This window comes from Hemitrygon akajei, chromosome 26 (genome assembly GCF_048418815.1).
Source record: "Hemitrygon akajei chromosome 26, sHemAka1.3, whole genome shotgun sequence".
Lineage (NCBI taxonomy): Eukaryota > Metazoa > Chordata > Chondrichthyes > Myliobatiformes > Dasyatidae > Hemitrygon > Hemitrygon akajei.
Window position 1 is genome coordinate 43436713 of NC_133149.1, and position 19281 is coordinate 43455993.

The 19281-nt window shown below is 41.6% G+C and overlaps 1 protein-coding gene across 1 annotated transcript in view; it reads left to right on the forward strand.

Moving 5' to 3' along the window:
• Positions 1 to 6579: 6579 nt before the first annotated feature.
• dscaml1 (Down syndrome cell adhesion molecule like 1) overlaps positions 6580 to 19281 on the forward strand; it is a 673508-nt gene continuing 660806 nt past the window's right edge. Inside the window, exon 1 of the mRNA XM_073030068.1 lies at positions 6580 to 6854. Within this exon, the coding sequence (XP_072886169.1) occupies positions 6677 to 6854 (178 nt within the window). The 5' untranslated portion in view covers positions 6580 to 6676. The remainder of the gene's footprint in view (positions 6855 to 19281) is intronic.

Consider the following 19281-nt stretch of genomic DNA (forward strand, 5'->3'; position numbering starts at 1 on the left):
GGTATTCCCTAAGAAAAATTAGTCCATGGTGGAGAAGAATTCATGTAACAATTCTCCCCACTGTGACTCACTTATCCCTAACCTTTTGCTCATATAGTGACCAGGCCTCTTTCTCTGGCTTCTTTCCCACAACATCTTAGACCCTCCCTAACCTCATCTTGACCTTCATACCAAACACCATATACTACCCTGAGATTAATTTTTCCATTGAGAGTAGGGGAGATTCAAACAAGAGGACATGAGTTGAGAATTAGGGGGCAAAAGTTTAAGGGTAACATGAGGGGAATTTCTTTATTCAGAGAGTGGTAGCTGTGTGGAATGAGCTTCCAGTAGAAGTGGTAGAGGCAGGTTTGGTATTGTCATTTAAAGCAAAATTGGATAGGTATATGGACAGGAAAGGAATGGAGAGTTAGGGAAACCCAATTTCCCTTGGGATCAATAAAGTATGTCTGTCTGTCTGTCTGTTATGGGCTGAGTGCGGGTCAGTGGGATTAGGTGAGAGTAAACGTTTGGCACAGACTAGAAGGGCTGAGATGGCCTGTTTCCGTGCTGTAATTGTTATATGGTTATTAACTTTCTTGCAGGCATTCACAGTGGAACTTTGAAATACAATAGAATCAATGAAAAACTACACACAAAGATGGACAAACAACCAAGGTGCAAAAGCAGACAAACTGTGCAAGTATCAAATGAAACAAACAACAATTAAATAAATAAATAATCTCAAGAACATGAGTTGTAGAATTCTTGAAAGTGAGTCCAAAGGTTGCAGAATCAGTTGAGTGAAGTTATCCACACTGGTTCAGGAGCCTGATGATTGAAGGGTAATAACTGTACCTGAACCTGTACTCACTGGAGTTTAAAAGAATGAGGGGGGAATCTCAATGAAACCTATCAAATATTGAAAGGCCTAGATAGAATGGACGTGGAGAGGAGGTTTCCTTCAGTTGGGGAGTCCAGGACCAGAGGGCACAGCCTCGGAATACAAAGTCTTTCCTTTAGAACAGAAATAAGGAGGAATTTCTTTAGTCAAAGTATGGTGAATCTGTGGAAATCATTGCCACGGATGGCTATGGAGGCCAAGTCATTTGGTATTTTTAAAGCGGAATGTGATAGGTTCTTGATTAGTAAGGATATCAAAGGTTATGAGGAGAAGGCAAGAGAATGAATCAGCCTTGATAGAATGGCCTAATTCTGCTCTAATGGTCTTCTGGATAGCATGCAAACTGTATATGAAATATTTTTCACTGTATCTTGATACATGTGACAATATTAAAGCAATTACCAATTCACACTGAAGTGATGACCATCCAACTTCTGTGCCGTGTATCAGCTGACAGTTCTCTCTTCTCAGCTACTGTCCAATTATACCTCAGATATGCTGTTCTCACACCTCTGAGCTGAAGTAACAACCTCCATTTGTATAACACCTTTAATATTGCTGGAGAATCCCAAAGGGATTCACAGAGAAGTTATCAAAGAAAAAGTGATGCTGAGTCACAGAAGAGGTAATAGAACTGTATAGTACAGAAATGGATCATTCAGCCCACCACATTCATGCCAATTATTTTCCCCATCTCTATCACTCACATTAGAACAGTATTCTACAATGCCTAAATTAAATGCCTCTTATATAGGTAAGACATAGTAGGATACTGTCCTAATATGAGCAAACTCAATGGGCCAAATGGTCTAATTCTGCAGCTTCGATGGGTTGAATGGCCTAATTCTGCTCCTAAGTCTGATGCTAAATGTAACAATTGTACCTGATTGCATCATCACTTCTGGAAGTACATTTCAGATTACAACCACTCTGCAAGAAAAAGCTAGTCCCTCAGATACCCTTTAAGACTTTATAAACAAAAGTGACTACTCAAATGGCTCATCAGAGATCATAAGAGACTGGGAAAATACCATCAATGGTGCCTCTGCAAAACTTTCCAAATTCACTAGAAGGGTCAGTGAACTCATGTTCCTTGCTAGATCCATATCCTCAACAATGAGGCCCCAGTTGCGTGCAGTCAGTTACCTCAAACATTGTCTGCCTGACCAACACGAGGCTCCTGATAAAGACACTATATTTCCAGTTCTCTCATAGTGAAAGATTACTAAGCAGTCCAAGGAAAGAAAATCAAGGATGCACTCAAAGCATCCATAGATGCCCGGCACTCGTGACCACCCAAAATGAGCAAGAAGCTTTCAAGATGTTATTGTGTATCTTGAGGCTATGCATAAAAAGCTCACAGAGGCTCCATGTAATGGGAGAGGGAGAGCACTACCTCACAAATTATCCATCTGCCTACCATATCAGGCATCTCCTGCTCCACCTGTAAAAGAGGGAGGTTTCTACTTTGGGCTTATCAGCAACTCAATAGCTATGACCCCAGAGTGGGAATATGATTCCTTAAACCTGAGAGACTGCCAGAAATATGAAATTCATATGAAGCAAACTGATCTTTCCTTTATGAGATTAGGACTGGTGGCTCTGTATTCTCACCAGCCAGGCTCACCTCTGCTCCACCATGAACAGTCCCAAGCTCAGCTGTGAAATGTGGAGGGTTGGAAATGGGGCTAGCAAACCCAGTGCTACAGAAATGGCAACAGAACCTCCAAAGACCTCATCCCTGGAAGAGGAAGGATCTTTGAAGATGAACTACACCTGGTGACAATTTGAAAGAATGGCCCTGGATGGAGGACTCTGATGTGCTGCTGCCAACAGCCTATGCCCCAGTCGGGGTGATAGACAAAGAAGAAAGAGAAGACTCACCTCTGGAAATTGCTCATTTGGGAACAATAGCAGTGTTTGAGTTGGCACCAGGAGGAACAAGTTGAGTCAAATTTATTGTCTTGTGCAGCAGTGCAGTGAGGTACTAGCAGAACAAAACACATGTTTGCAGCAGCACCACAGGCACGTAGGTGCAGACAACACATACAACATAAATTATATATTATACAAAAATGTGAAGAGAGAGGAAACAAAACAATTGAGTAAAAACAAGGCCTCAGTGCAAAAAAAACACAATCTGGGTCAAGTCCATGGTCGGGCAAAAGGTTGTCTGTCATGTCCAACATCAGATTTCTGAACACTACCTTGTTATTCCTCTTTTGCACTATTTATTATATATTTTTTGTAACTTGGAATTTTTTTTGCACTGTATTGGTAACGCAAGACAACAAATTTCACTACATATGCCAGTGATAGTAAACCTGATTATAATTCTGATCCATTGCTGAGGCAGGGGTTGGTGTGTGCAGGTCAGTTTATGAAGCTGATGAAATTGATGTTGGTTTGTTATTGTCGCACGTGCCAAGATACAGTGAAAAGCTTGTCTTGCATTCTGTTCATATAGGTCAAATCATTACACAGTGCATTGAGGTAGAACAAGGTAAAACAATATCAACTCAGAATAAAGTGTGTTGGCTACAGAGAAAGTGCAGTGCAGGTAGACAATAAATAGCAAAATCATAGTGAGGTAGATTGCGAGGGAACCATCTAATAGTCATTACAGTTGCGTAGAAGCTGTCCTTGAGCCTGGTGGTATGTGCTTTCAGGCTTTTGTATCTTCTGCTCTATGGGAGAGGGGAGAAGACCGTACAAAAGCCGCGGCCAATCGATGGGGGCAATAACCAGCTCTTTTGTTTTGCTGACATTAAGGGGAAGTTTGTAGTCATGACACCATGTTACTAAGCACTCTATCTCTTTACAGTGCAATAACTAGTTGTTACTTGAGATGCAGCCCACTATGGCATCATCTGCAAATTTGTAGATGGAGTTAGAAATTGGTTCCAGCTGTTGTAGGATGGTTGTAGGAAAATAGTTATTCTTGAACTTGCTGGTGTGGGACTTCAGGCTTCCTCGCCTCATGTCCAACCATAGCAGTTAGGAAAGGGCTTGGCCCTGAAGGTGTGAAGCCATTTTGATTACAGGTGCCATTTTCTTGAGACAGTGCCTCCTTTACATGCTGTCAGAGGTGGGGAGAGAGACAACAGCAGAAGAAAATAATATAATTTACAAAAACGTACGTTTTTTTCCAATCTCGCGTTTCTTTAAAGATGTACACTGTGGTGGAGGGGGAGGTTAAAGGTCATTACTATGCTTGTTTTAATGCTAAACTGAGCAGGTCTCTGTCTGTGTCTGTCTGCTTCCCGGTATCCACAGCCGTTTTGTATCGGAGTTTGGTTGGACAGACCTTTCTTGTCCTGTTTTGCCCTTTGCAAGTCGGGGCACGTTTTACTGCTGCCTGTTAATGATAGTTCGCGCCTCAGATCTTGATCGACCTCACAAAAGGAGTTGGCTGCTACCATGTGAAAGTGTAAAATAACTTTTAAAGAGGCAGCTCATCTTTAACTCGACTGTAACTTAAGACTTTTGGTTAACGAGCAATTACGCCCTACCCGCTTTACATATAATGTTTTCACCAATTAACTAACTACATCTTTGAAAGCCCGTTTACCATTAATACATCTTTCACCTGACTGACATTCACGCATTTAAAGTGACACCGTCTTTGATAATCCATTATTCCAATCAAAATATGGTAGAACGAAAACACTATCAGCTTTAATGATCTCGGGAGTCTATGATGTCATTGATTTTGCACATGTGATTGACAGGAATATCAGTTCCCATTTATGAATTGCTGCTAAAATCAGTAATTAAAAATTATAAGATTAAGTTGTAATATCTATTGCGTTAATAAAAAATGCAACGATTGTTACAGTATAATACAAATAATACAGAATTGTTACAGAATCACGTCACGTGTGTATTTAAAATGCGCTGCCTTAAAGATGATCAACATAATCTCTCAATGGATTTCAGTTCTGTTGTGAAACCACAATTCATATGCAGATCCTATTGTGATAACCATAGGCGGTGCGATGTTGAGACAGGTGTGTGTGTGTGGAGGGGGGGTGGTCAGTAAAGCAAACATTTCCAGTTTAAATACCCCGTTTCGCACCGAACCATTCGGACAGAACAGCGAATGTGGTCGCTGTGAACACTTAATCTTTTATTGCTTTCAACGTCAGATCGTGTGATTCAGAACATTAGCCACGGGTCTCGGCGATCATGGGTTGGCCGTTACACATTCCAGGAAGAATATATACATTAAAACAAAACGGATTCACTGCAGATTCATTGTAAAGTTGAAAGATTCATTTAGATTGTTAAATAAATTGTTAGTGTTTTCGTTTATACATATTTGAAACATTCTCGGTCTAATGCTTGAAATAATCGAATTTCAGGTTGAATGTAATAATAATTTTCACCTCCTCCCCCAACCCCTTTCCACAAAGACAAACACTCGGAGTAGATCTGGTTCAGCATTCATTTCTGGTACAAGTTTCAGGAAATTGATCGGAGTGTTGCCGAGGTGTGGAACACTTCGATCGATTTCCTGAAACTTGGACGGTGGGAGCTGATCTTTCTTTAGAAAAAATATAGAGGAGCTGGAGAAATGTTTGAAGGGGTAAAAATTTGCAAGGCTGTGGGATAGGATGTTGAAAGGGCCGAACTGTCTTTCTGTGCCGTGATTCCGCTTGCGATAGGATTACTCGGTAAGGACTCTCTTCCTGTGCGGTTGACTTGAACCAGTAGAGGGAGCCTAAAGACGCGGGAATGCCGCAGCAACTTTTCCGAAGGTTGGAAACTTTTGCTCTTCATTCTGGGCTCCGGGTCAAAACACGACAAGTACACCTTCTGCTTTGAGAGTTTCGTGAAACTCCGTAATGCCTCACCTTTACAAAGCATACGGAATTCTTTACGTTTTCTCACACCGTTTAGAAATTAATAGCTAAAGTCGTGGAGGCTGGAATTGTTCGGGCGGAGCTCAGCGCGGCACTGGGTCAGTTGCTTGTCGCTGAATATTACTACCTAATGAAATTAGTATTTTTACCGCTCAGTGATTAACCCCCTTTGTCAAACCTTTATCTCTCGCGTCTGATGCTCGCTCACCCTTCCTACTATGAGTTTGGGCCGTTTAAGAAGCACGTGTTCTCTAATACAGTCCAAAATGTTTAATGTGTGTTTTTCCTGTGAATCCTGCTTATCTGATGCAATGTGCCTGTGATGCTCCTGCGAGTAAGTTTTTCAGTACACCTGTACATCCAGGTATTTGCGCAAATGACAATAAACTTGGCTTTGACTTTAACATTGGATGGTCTGTTATTCTAGTCCATCTCTGAACCACTTTTATTACGATCCACAATCTTGCACGGTGTATTTTGTCGACCGTTTGTATCCAAATAAACATATACCTATCTTCGACATAATCTATCAATCACTTCACCATTGACGTTTTAATTTAATGACATTGTGGGTTTAATTAAATCGCTTTAATTGAAAAGCTGATGTACTAATTTTCTAGCGCCTGGTTCGGTGTCGACGCTGCCTATGTGAATGTGGATAATATTTGGTGTATTATCTATCTCGTCAGCTTCCCCATATCATAGTTCTCCTGAGGGGTATCTCCAACCCCCCCCCCCCCTTTTCAGTGCAAATCTACCTTCTGCCACACGTGCGTGGATGCAAAAGACCGCAGTGATAAATAATCGGGCAAGCGAAGGTTTGTCGGATGCTCCACGGTCCGTGCAGTGACTGTGGCGTGCGCGTTATCTCCAGATTTCTGTGACTGGGCGGGGCGAGTTGACATTACCCACCTTTGCAAACGATGACATGTCCCGGGTAGGCTGTCGTTGGGGAACCGCCGTTACCTTCACCTCGCAGTCTCCGACAACCAAAGCGAGGGATCTGAGCTCTCTCCCAACCGCACTGAGACACACACAGAGGGAAATAGGTGCTGTTTATGGCATGTGGCTTATAAGTCTAATCCTGCTGTACTCTCTAACCCGAGGTACGTCTTGTTTGTTTTCAAATCGTTAACTAATTAACAATTGCAATATGATATTTGTGAGATACAGACAAAAAGTGAGTCATCTTGTTATATTTACTCTATAAACTACCACGCTTTTGCGCCAATGATAATCGATATAAAATATTCTAAAGGGGAGATATAGTCGATTTTTAACGAGTTTCGAATATATCAACTATTGTATCCCCAAATACAAAACACGCTTCACTGGAATTTTATATAATTTTAATCAAACACGTATTAAAGGAACCTCTACATCCAGAATGTGATTTACAAATAGATTTTTGATAGAAACGACAGTAAGTGTAACGTAGCGACCGTATTAAGATTAGAGGTCTCGCGTATACAAATGTAATACACCCCGGCATCAAATACAGTTGCAGATATAATTAACACGCGTTTCTTCTCCTGGCAAAGGTTTTCCGCTGAGTTCTGGACTCGCTTTATAAGATATATGCTTTTCCTTGTGCGTTTGGGGTGGTTCGAATTTGTGTATTCGTTTTAAAAAGGTCTATCTCGCGTGTTATTTCACAGGATTCTGTTCAATTTTTCTCCCCACCCCCCACGGACACCATAGAAGGGAACGAGATTTCTGCAGGTGTATGAGTGATTAGTGCTCGGGGAACACTTCCCTTGTGCCCACATTCCACACCGCTCTTTTCCGAGATTCCGGCGCCTGTTTCGGAGAACCATGGCAAACCATGTCCCGGGGCACAGTGGTTGGAGGAGTGAACCAACCCTTATTCATGGATTTTTTATGATTTATTTAAATTATGTATTTCATTATTCATCTCTTCGTGTGTTCATCAGATTGGGGCTTATTGATCCCTGGAGTAGTTTTAACACAACATTGCTGATATTTGGATATTTCGAATTTATCCTCACAATACAGTGTTAACGACTCTGTGTAAACGAGTCCTTCGGTTCACTCTTGTCGGGGCTCGTAGCTGGTCCGTCCGGTGCCAACCGCGAGCGGTTCTCCCACTATCGGTTCCCACGGGGTTTCTGCTTCACGCTGAGTGTTGCCCGGGAACGCGAACGAGTTATGCATCCTTTGTAACACACACAAAATGCTGGAGGTACTCAGCAGGTCAGGCAGCATCCTTGGAGAGGAATAAACAGGTGATGTTTCGGGCCGAGACCCTGTGGTTGAGGGGCATCAGTCGCAGGATAACCAAGCTGTCTGTCTCAAGAGTTCGGAGTGTATGTTAACCCAACGTAAAGAAGAAACGGTTCAAACGTTTGAGAAAGGACCAATGCCTCAATTGGAATTGCATCTTACTAAATGTGGAAATACTTTTGCAATTTATTTATCCAATTTTTTGGTGTAAAATGTGAGTGAGCGGGGTAGCATTGATGTCAGGTAGCGACGGAAAGGTGATTCCATTTAGTTATAGACACACAGTTTTGTTCGAGCAAAGCAACTGGTTCAGGTCGCTCTCCGGCGCGGGCACAGAGCTAAGCAGCGCGCCACTTCGCTCATTATTACCACAGTCCTTATCTCCGAGCCTCCTGGAGCCAATCTCCGTAAAAAAAAATCAATTATTCTCTCCTCTTCCTCACCCACCCCCACACAAACCCTCGTACGCACAGGATTAAAATGGTTGTTAAAAAAAATAAACGGACGAATATTTGCCTCTTTGTTACACGAACATCGTGACCTCATCCTCTCTGTCCACAAACTCGCTTACACATCTTCTTTCTCAGATAATGTCGCTTCTTTTCCCCTCCTCTTCTTCCCTCTCCTCCCCTCCCATTTCCCACTTTACCTCCTTCCTCACCCTCTCCCCTTTTTCCCCTTTTCACATCGCTCTCATCGCACACGCCTCTTAGCCGTTCTCTCTCCCCCTTCGCCCACACTCTTTCACCATTTTGTCAACCCTCTCACTCTCACATATTCACTTTTGCTCTCATTCACTCACTTTAGCTCCTTTGCCCTCGAACTAACTCCGTAAAAACCGCGGCTCAGTCTGGTACATATCTCATTCACGTGCTCCTCGGGTTTCCCGAATTAGGTGCAACCCGCTGAGCTATCGTAGAACATCTAGGAATTTATTGTCTAAACGCCCCGGACAATCGATGGGGGCATTAAGTCAAAACGACAGCAACAGCAAATTCCCCAGAGGAGGAATCAACTTTTGCTCGGGGTGATTTACAGTCAGATATGAAACGGAGCAGAATTTTCCATCTGAACATTTGCTTCTTACTGCGCTCAATGAATCGCTGATTAACTCTATTGTTTTTAAAACCATCCCGTTGGCTGATTGCGGCGTGGGAGTGTTATCCTGTATGTTCGGATACAGTTCCTTTACGTATTAATTCAGTACGAAATTGAGATAATTCACAGACCAGGTGCTCGGTAGTCCCTATTGTTCCCACCGTAGACCGGTTCAATTCAATTAAGTGCCTTTAATTGCCGGCGATTCACCCCTTTTCCATTGTGAACACTCACCCGCTGAAGGATAATGCCTGTAAATTCCGCTTTATATTTCAAGCCCGATAAGCTCTCCTAAATCTTCTAAATAGAAAACTGCCTGGTTCTTCTCCCCACCCCCTCCCTCCAGCCGCCCCTGTAAACACAAAAAAAGAAAATAATTCGTAATTATATGCACTGCTACTGAGAAGTGAAAAGAATTGAGGGGAGTTGGGTGCACACCCTGTAGTGAGGGATGTGTAATCTGTAGCAGGGGTGCACAATGCAAGTTATATCAGTCTGTGGTTACCTTAGCTGTAGGAGGTGGATTGTTAGAGCACCTGGTCAGTTTGGGGGGCTGCTACTATATTCCCCTTCATCCTATACAATGTTTTTGTTTTAAACATATTTGAAATGCTTTGTTACACAATTTTGTTTTCCTGTTCATTGGTCCAAAGATACAGCTTGACCAAGAGGAAATGTGTGCCCCAGTCAAACCCCTTTCTGGTGTATTATGGAGTGGAGATTTCTCCTCTTGAGGTTCTTGTTTGCATTCCTGCACCTAATGTCATGTAAAAAAATTTGCCTTTCAATATACACTCAGTAGCCACTTTATTAGATATCTCCTGTACCTAATAAAATGGCCACTGAGTGTATGTTCGTGGTCTTCTGCTGCTGTAGCCCATCATCTTCAAGGTTCGACATGTTGTGCATTCAGAGATGCTCTTCTGCACACCACTGTTGTACCGTGTGGTTATTTGAGTTACTGTCACCTTCCTGTCAGCTTGAACCAGTCTGGCCATTCTCCTCTGACCTCTCTCATTAACAAGGTGTTTTTACCCTCAGAACTGCTGCTCACTGGAATTTTTTTTTTTGGTTTTCACACCATTCTCTGTAAACTCCAGAGTCTGTTGTGTGTGAAAATCCCAGGACATCAGCAGTTTCAGAGATACTCAAACCACCCAGTTTGGCGCCAACAATCATTCCACCGTTAAAGTCACTTAGATCACATTTCCTACACATTCTGATGTTTGGTCTGAACAACAAATGAACCATTTGACCATGTCTGCATGCTTTTGTGCATCAAATTGCTGCCACATGATTGGCTGATAACATAGTTGCATTAACAAGCAGGTGTACCTAATAAAGTGGCCACTGAGTGTTCAACTGGATGTCTCCCCATTTAATTTTGTATTAACTGAAGTCATTTTGTTGTGACACACACATAACTCACTGAGAAACATTATGGATTGTTTGTAGTCTTTGACCAACAGAAAACGATTAACCAGCTTGGTAGTGAATCAGAAATCTACAGAAGAGTCTTTGTTCAAAAGTTGCAGCAAACCACGAAAGGGTTAACACAATCCTGGAAGAGCAACATTGTGTAAAAATTACAAGTGAGGTCATATTGAGCTAATTTGCTTGGCAGCATGTAATGTACCAAGGTATAAGAGGAAGTGATGTTTGTTTATAAAATATGATTCTACCAGACAGGTGTTCACACTAAAGATAAGGAGCAATAAAAGCTCCTTTAAAAAAAATCATTGGGGACAGCTGGCACGTTTGTTTGACATTAGTCTATTCAGCTAATCAAGTCTGCTCCACCATGGCTGATTTATGATTCCTCTCAACCCCATTTTCCTGCCTCCTTCCCGTAACCCTCGGTGCCCTGACAAATCAAGAACCTATCAAACTCCACTTTAAATACACCCAATGAATTGGACTTGTCTGTGGCAATGATTCCACAGATTCACCACCCTCTGGCTAAAGAAATTCCTCCTCATTTCTGTTCTAAAGGGATGTTCCTCTATTCTGAGGCTGTGCCCTTTGTTCCTAGACTAGGAAACAACCTCTCCACGTCCACTACATCTAGGCCTTGAATAGGTTTCAATGAGATTACCCCGACCCCCCCCCCCCCACAACATTCTTCTAAACTCCAGCGAGTACAGAGAAATTAACGATTGCATTTCATCTTTCCCCAATTACCTTAAACCAAATGCACTCTTGTTTTTAATTCTCTTTCCCTAGAAGAATGAAAATGAAACAAGTAAATGCTGTCAACCTTCATAAGAGGTGAGACAGAAAACTCATGGGAAATAATGTAAAACCATAGGTCAGATATAGAGTGAAGGAACAGCTCACTACAGTTCTGGGTCATTCTTTCAAGTTATCCCATCTTCTTACATCCTTCCTCTCTCAGGGATGAGGCCTTTGGAACTTCTGTTGGTGTTTCTGTAGCTCTGGGATTTTACAGGATAGGGTTGCTGCCCATGCCCAACCTTCCTCTGTTTGTAGGAGGGCTTGGGACTGTCCATGGTGCAGTTTTACTAAACCCAAGTATTGTAGAAAATAATGATTTTAAATGCAGATAAATCTCCAGGTCTTTAATGTAGTAGTCATAGAAATGGTGAATGCATTGATTGTTTCCTTATACTCTCTTGAGTTGAGAAGAATCAGATTGAAACATACAACATTTTACAGAGCTTGACTGGACAGATGTTTCTTCTAGCTGGAATGACTAGAGCAAACAGTCACAATCTCAAAGTAAAGGGTCAACCAGTCAGGACTGAGATGAGAAAAAAATGCCTTTACCCAGAAGTTAGTGAATCTTAGGAGTTTTCTTCCCAAGGGTGCACGGAGGCTCAGTCACTGATGTATATTGAAGAAAGCAATCAATAGATAGTAATCAAATCAAGGGATATAGAGTCAGTGCAGGAACGTGGCACTGAGGTAAGTGATGAGTCATGATGGAGCAGGAATGGTTTGCCCATCAATTTTCGCAGGAGCTTACTTTATGCAAATTGGCTGCCATGTTTTCAATACCACAGTAGTAACTTCAATTTAAAATTACTTCATTAGATGGAATGAACTTTGGCAAGGGGTTGGGGTTATGAAAAATGCGCATCATTGTTTTATGATAATCTAAAACTTTCTGTTCATACGTACTCTTTGTTTAAGGGAGAATATAATTACCTTGGAGGGGGTGCAGAGAAGGCTCACTGCATTCATTCTTAAAATAAGGGAGCTTCTTTAGGAGAAAAGATAGAGCATGTTTGGCTAGACTCACCAGAATTTAGAAAAACGAGGTGTTATTTTATTGTATCACATAAGTCCTTGAGGTGGATTGATAAGGTTCAGTGTTATTCCTTTGGAAGGGGCCATTACTCAGCCAGGCAAAGTTCTACTCTCAAAAGGCTGTGTATCTTTGGAATATGATCTCTGGAGGCTGTGGGTCATTAATTATATATAAAGCTGAGATTGACATACACTGAGGTTATAGACGGCGGGCAGGAAGACAGAGAAAAGAACCTGAACATCCATGATAGAACAGAACAGTTATGAGGACCCTATTCCATAAGACACAGGAGCAGAATTAGGCCATTTGGTCCATCAAATCTGCTTTCCCATTTCATCATGGCTGATCCATTTTTCCTCTCAACCCTGTTCTCCCGCCTTCTCCCCATAATCTTTGATGCCCTGACTAATCAAGAACTTAACAACCTCTGCTTTAAATGACTAGCCCTCCACAGCCATCTGTGCCAATGAATTCCACAGATTCACCACCCTATTTGTTAAATTCTTATGTTTGAATTTCTAATGTTATCTAAATTGAATTCATATGCTAAAATTGCCATGGTAGAATCTCAATCTCATTTTTGCTGAATTACTAACCAATCTCTCTTGGTTACCAGTCCAGTTACAGAAGTGGCTGGCAGCTGCACCATTTTATATTTGCACTTCATTTCGTCCAATTTGAATTTTGATAGTCTGGAGATTAATGCCGTTGTCTCATGCATCACAGAATGTCACTCATATCAGTTTGTCTGTGCCTGATGAACAGTGGCTATGTGGTCCTATATTTCCATATGAACATTGCCTTTGAGTCCATTAGGATTTGGATGGCTCGCAGAGCAGAGTCAGAATCAGGTTTGTTATCACTGACATATGTCATGAAATTTGTTGTTTTGTGGCAGTATTACAAGAGAGCAAAATAGTAAAGTAGCATTCATTGGCTCATGGACTCTTCAGAAATCTGATGGCAGAGGGGAAAAAGCTGTTCCAAAAATTAAAATGCTGAGTGAGTGTCTTCAGGCTCCTGTACCTCGTTCCTGATGGTAGTAATGAGAAGAGGGCATGTCCTGGGTGGTGTGGGCCCTTAATGATAGATACTGCCTTTTGGAGCTGTCATCAATGCTGGGGAATTCGTGGAGCAAGCCATTCTCCCAATAATTTCATCTGTAACATACCCTACTCCCATTTCACTAACTCCCCCTGATTTCAACACTCACTCACACAAAAGAGGCAATTTACAGTGTCCAATTAACCTACAGACCTGCATGCCTTTGGAATGTCAGAGCAAATTGGAGTCCCCTGAGGAACCCCTCCCGGTCAGATGGAGAATGTGAAAACTCCACACAGGCACAGAACCTGCCCAGAACTTACAAACCCTAACCTGTACATATTTGGAATGTGGGAGGAAACCCATGCAGTCACAGGGCGAACGTACAAACTCCTTACAGACAACAGTGGGAATCAAACACTGATCGCACAAACTGCTACTCATCTCCCCTCTAATCTAAATCCTAGTTACCTTGAGGCTGCATTTATTGATCATACGGATGCCAACCAGACTGGAAACATTTTGTTAATTTTCTCTGTTAATCATGTTTCGTGATCATGCTGATATAGTTGATCAAAATTGATCTTATGCATTATGTACAACTGACTATCATTCACTCAATGTATTTACCGTAGATTTATTGAGGAAAGTTTCTGATTCCTCTTAAACACAATCTATTTTCTGTGTAGGTGGATTTGTTTACCATATATTAAATATTTAATGTGCAATAAAGTGCTCTGCTCCACCTACCTCCAACTCATTGGTTGACAGCAAACACACTTCTACTGTAAACATGCTGTACACCTCAGGTTCTTTCTGCCAAGGGATAATGGTCATTCTCCTTCTGATTTTATACAGGGAAATTAAGCTTCCTCTTTGTTCCAAGAACTACATAAGCTTATCTAATTTGTCTTCATAATTAAAATTCCCCACTCCTGGTAATGTATGGTTCATAAGCTATGGCATGGGCTTTTGGAGGGACTCAGGTTAGTCTATTGCCATATTTACCAGAAAATAATGAAATTCTTTGCCTTTGTGAGCTTACCTCAATAATGTCTCCATTGAATTTGGTATTGCTGGGAGCATGTGACAGTCTAATCTATTGTTGATCCACATGACCGCATTCATAGGTACACCAGACATTTAGATTGGCACATAGATATCTACTTCCTGCATGGTCCACATCCTGCACAGACCTTTGTTTATCCACTGAGGATGGCTAGCACTAGAGGACACAAATTTAAGGTGCTGGGGAGTAGGTACAGAGGAGATGTCAGGGGTAAGATTTTTACGCAGAGGGTGGTGAGTGTGTGGAATGGGCTGACGGCGATGGTGGTAGAGGCGGATACGATAGGGTCTTTTAAGAGACTCCTGGACAGGTACATGGAGCTCAGAAAAATAGAGCTTATGCGTTACCCTAGGTAATTTCTAAAGTAAGTACATGTTTGGCACAGTATTGTGGGCCGAAGGGCCTGTATTGTGCTGCAGGTTTTCTTTGTTTCTAAGGTGAAGTCCAGGCAACTTTGCTGTTCAGTATTGAGGGATTTCCTTATTTTGGACAGTGTTTTCAGTTCTTTTCCATTCATTGTCATGAGTTGAGAGAAAAGCGAAGATTCCTTGAACACATAAGCACAAGAGATTCTGTAGAGGCTGGAAATTCTGAGCAACACGAAGTGCTGGAGAAACTCAGCAAGTCAGGCAGCATCTATGGAGAGGAATAAACAATCGACATTTCAGGCTGAGACCCTTTGTCAAGACTGGGAAAGGAGGAAGATCTCCTTTCCTGTCATATTTCTTCCTTCAGCCTAACCCCTTCTACCTATCTCCTTCCACTTGCTTTCTTCCTCTTCCCTCCCCTCCCACCTGGTCTCATCTATCAGCTCCCCCTCCACCCACCTTTTTATTTTAGCTACTGCTTTCTTCTTTTCCAGTCCTGATGAAGGGTCTCAGCTTGAAATATTGCCTGTTTATTTCCCTCCATAGATGGTGCCTGACTTGCTGAATTCCTCCAGCATTCTGTGTGCATGCTGCTCCTTGAAAACATATTGTATTACTTATGTGGCTGGGACAATTAAAGACTCAATTGTATTTAAAAATTAAAGTAAAACTACAGATGCTGGAAATATGAAAGTAACCTGACAATGCAGGTCAGTCCAGCACAGTAACAGGTCCTTCCAGCACAATGCCCAGTTACACCCATGTGGCCAATTAACCGACTAACTGTATGTCTTTGGATTGTGGGTGGAAACTGGAACACCCGGAGGAAACCTCACGCGGTCATGAGGAGAAGGTACAAATTCCTTACAGGCAGCGATGAGAATTGTATCTTGTGGTAGCATGATGACATATACAATTTACATATTTTTACATATAACCTGTAATAAGTTATTTTAAAGAGCAAGAATTAACTACATATTTACAATATTACTCAAATGTTACTGAAATATTAAATATACAACAGGGTACAAGTTTCCAGTAAGATGGCACCATGCTTGGTCACAGCAGCCTCTCTGGATCCATCAAAAGGTGCAAGTGTTTGTCTTAAAAATTTTTCTTGTGATTGCAAGACCTTAATCGACATTGGTAATACAAAATGCTACAAGTCCAGTTCATTGGCAAGACCAATGTTGGGGGTGCTGCATGGCTTTGGTTTTGCACAGGCCAGGCCTTCATACCACGTTGTTGCTTGTTACTGCCACCCAGAGGAGGAGTAGGTGCTGGAGGCAGTGTTGGAGAGAACAGAGGTGCAGCAGGTATGCTGGAATCTGTGCTGGGTTGGGGGCTGGTCCCTGCGGCCCAGCTCTCCATCGGTGCTGCTCACTGCAAGTCAAGCTGGATTGCCTCCGTTTGTAGCTGTGGGAGATGAGGGGCCGCTGCAGGAACACGGCTCCAGGAAGCATCCTAAGTACCATCAATCTACAGGCCATGTCACTCAGGGACGTGCTAATATTATTTTGTGACTGTGTGTGCTGGATCTTAACTATATGTATGTGCTGTGTGTGACATATGTACTATGTTTTGCACCCTTGACACTGGACGAACAGAGTTTTGTATAGCTGTGTACATGTGTGTACGGTTTCAATGACAATTAAACTTGAAATTGAATTTAAAATCCACCATTCCATGAAGGGAGCAACACAGGTTGAAAAGGTGGCGAAGAAGGTATTGTGTCTCTAGTCTACTCTCTTGGGTTTGGAGGTAGAAACCCAAAGGTCAAGTCTAAGCATCCAAGCCAGGGACTGGAGATGGTCCTTTTCTCGGAGATTTTTTGGATGGATTCAGTGCATGAAATAAGATAAAATAAACTGTTCATTTGGTTTACAGGTTAACAGGCAGCCTGATGTCTGAGAATCCCGAGCCAAGGATTAGAGGTCCAGAGGCAGCCTGTCCAGTGGCTGGAGGCCTGTTTGTGTTTGTGTGTGGAGCTTCTTTTGCTGCTGTTGTTTTGTTGATGTTGTTGTTGTTCTTTGTGTTGTCCTGCTGCACATTGTGGACATGCAATGTTGGTGCTGGAATGTGTGGAAACACTTGTGGGCTGCCTCCAGCACATTTTTGGGTGTGTTAGCTGTTAACGTGAATGAACGATTTTACTGTATGTTTTGATGTACAAGTGATAAATAAATCTGAATCTGTTATGAAGTGTGGATGTTTTTCCTCCATCATATATAACGTACATACTTCATTAAAACAGCAAAGAGGTCATACATGATCACTGAGACATAAAAAAATAGACGGTGTTTGTCCTGAGATTTGGTTTAATTGCATTAAAGAGATGGGACATCGGGTTCTTTTCACATGAGGAGTCTGAATGAAGTGGAGAATGTAAAGTTTAAGTAGCACAATACAACCGTGGCTTTTCAAGTTTACTTAATACAGTTGGCAGCCAGTGTGATAATTCTGGATCCATTCCCATGGAAATCAGCCAAGTTTGTTCATTTGTCAGGATACAGGGAGCTACATGCTACTGACTGGTATATAGTTAAATAAAATTTCCATTGGTTTTCAAATGTAAATGATTGGGATGGTGAACACAAGGTCAACAAGTTCAAGTTCAAGGGGCAAACCGCAGAGTCGACAGAATAGATCTTCCAGTTTTCTCTTGTCCTTCTCTAGCACCTCTGGGTGAGCTTGCTATTGGGCTAGTTTTGTGCCACAACCACTTGGCTTCTAGAGACTGGAAGGCTCATTACTTCATTTTGGGTTCTTTGAAGTGAAAGCATGTTATTACCCTTCAACCATCAGGCTCCTGACTAGTATGGATAACTTCACTCAAGTCAACTCTGAACTGATTCCTCAAACTATCAGCTCACTTTCAAAGACTCTGCAGCTCATGTTCTTGGAATTGCATTATTTATTTATTTGCTTATTATTATATTTGCACACTTTGTCTTCTTTTGCACATTGGTTTTTTGTCAGTCTTTGTGTGCAGTTTTTCATTGACCCTATTGTAGTTCTTTAATCAACTGTCCATGCCTGCAAGAAAATAAATCTTAGGGTTGTATACGATAACATAAATGTACTTCAATAATAAATTTACTTTAAACCTTGAACATTGAACCATCACACACTAATATAAAGATTAAACAGAATTACAAGAATCCTCTATGTCTTTAGTTCTCACTTAATAAATGGTGATTGCTGAAAAAAAGTTAATGACTTCAAATAATTTGTTCCACCTTTTGTTAATATGGTTCAGATTTCTAATGCAAAAGAGTTTTGTCAGTCTTAGCTTGGCTTACCTGAGGTCCTCCCACATTTGTCACTAACTTGCCAGTCTTGATTGTGGACAAGGCAGCGCAAAAGCTACAACACAAAAATGTCAAGATTATAATTCCTTTTTCTCTTGCAATGAAGAAATATTTGCAGGTTCACTGCACCTTCCTGAGAAGAACTATTAATGTACAAAATAAGCATGACCAGAGAGGATGTTTAAAGCCATTATGTTCCTGTGCAAAGCTGTGGTAAGTGCCCCATTGGGAATTTGGAGAGATGTAAGCATTGCCAGGATAATTTGATAACACTTGAAAATGTATGATTCAGAAAGAGTATCCACAAATGACTTCAAGAATATATTGGTTTATATTGGAACTTCATAGCTAAAATTTGTATGAGAAAGACAGATGTCCAGGAGTCCCTAGTGACCAACCTATCAATACTGTTGAATTATTGATGCTGTTCCAAAACATAATGTTTATTCAGTCAGCAGATAAGCTGCTTTGGGAAAACTTGTCAGCGAGAGTCAACATTGACCACATTCTAGTTGATCACTTCAGCAGCACAAAATATCTGCTGCTGTTCTTGGGAACTTATTGATGGAACTCATACATCTGGATAACCTTTTGCAATCAGTAGCAAGGCAGTTTGACTTCAGACGATGGAGTGTCCCTTTGTTATCTGCCGTGTTCTTTGATGTTTCTCCGCACCCCTGAGGAACGATCCTTGTATAATTGGTCTGTTCATCAAAAACTTGCATACAGAACAAAGATCTGTTCTGAGCTCTCTGAAGAACAGTGCCCATGAGGAATTATTCAGAAATGTCACATCAGGCCTCGGATTGTACGGATGTTGACTGGATTCGGAATCAGAATCTGAATCAGGTTTATTATCACTGACATATATCGTGGTATTTGTTGTTTTGCAGCAGCAGTACAGTGCAAGACATAAAAATTACTGCAGTTACAAACTATATAAATAATGCAAAAGATGAATAATGAGGTAGTGTTGATGGATCATTCAGAAAACTGGTGGCAGAGGGGAGGTAGCTGTTCTTAAAATGTTGAATGTGTTTATTCAGGCATCTGTGTCTTCCCCCCGATGGTAGTAAGGAAAAGAGGGCATGTCCCTGATGGTGAGGGTCCCAATGATGAATGCCACCT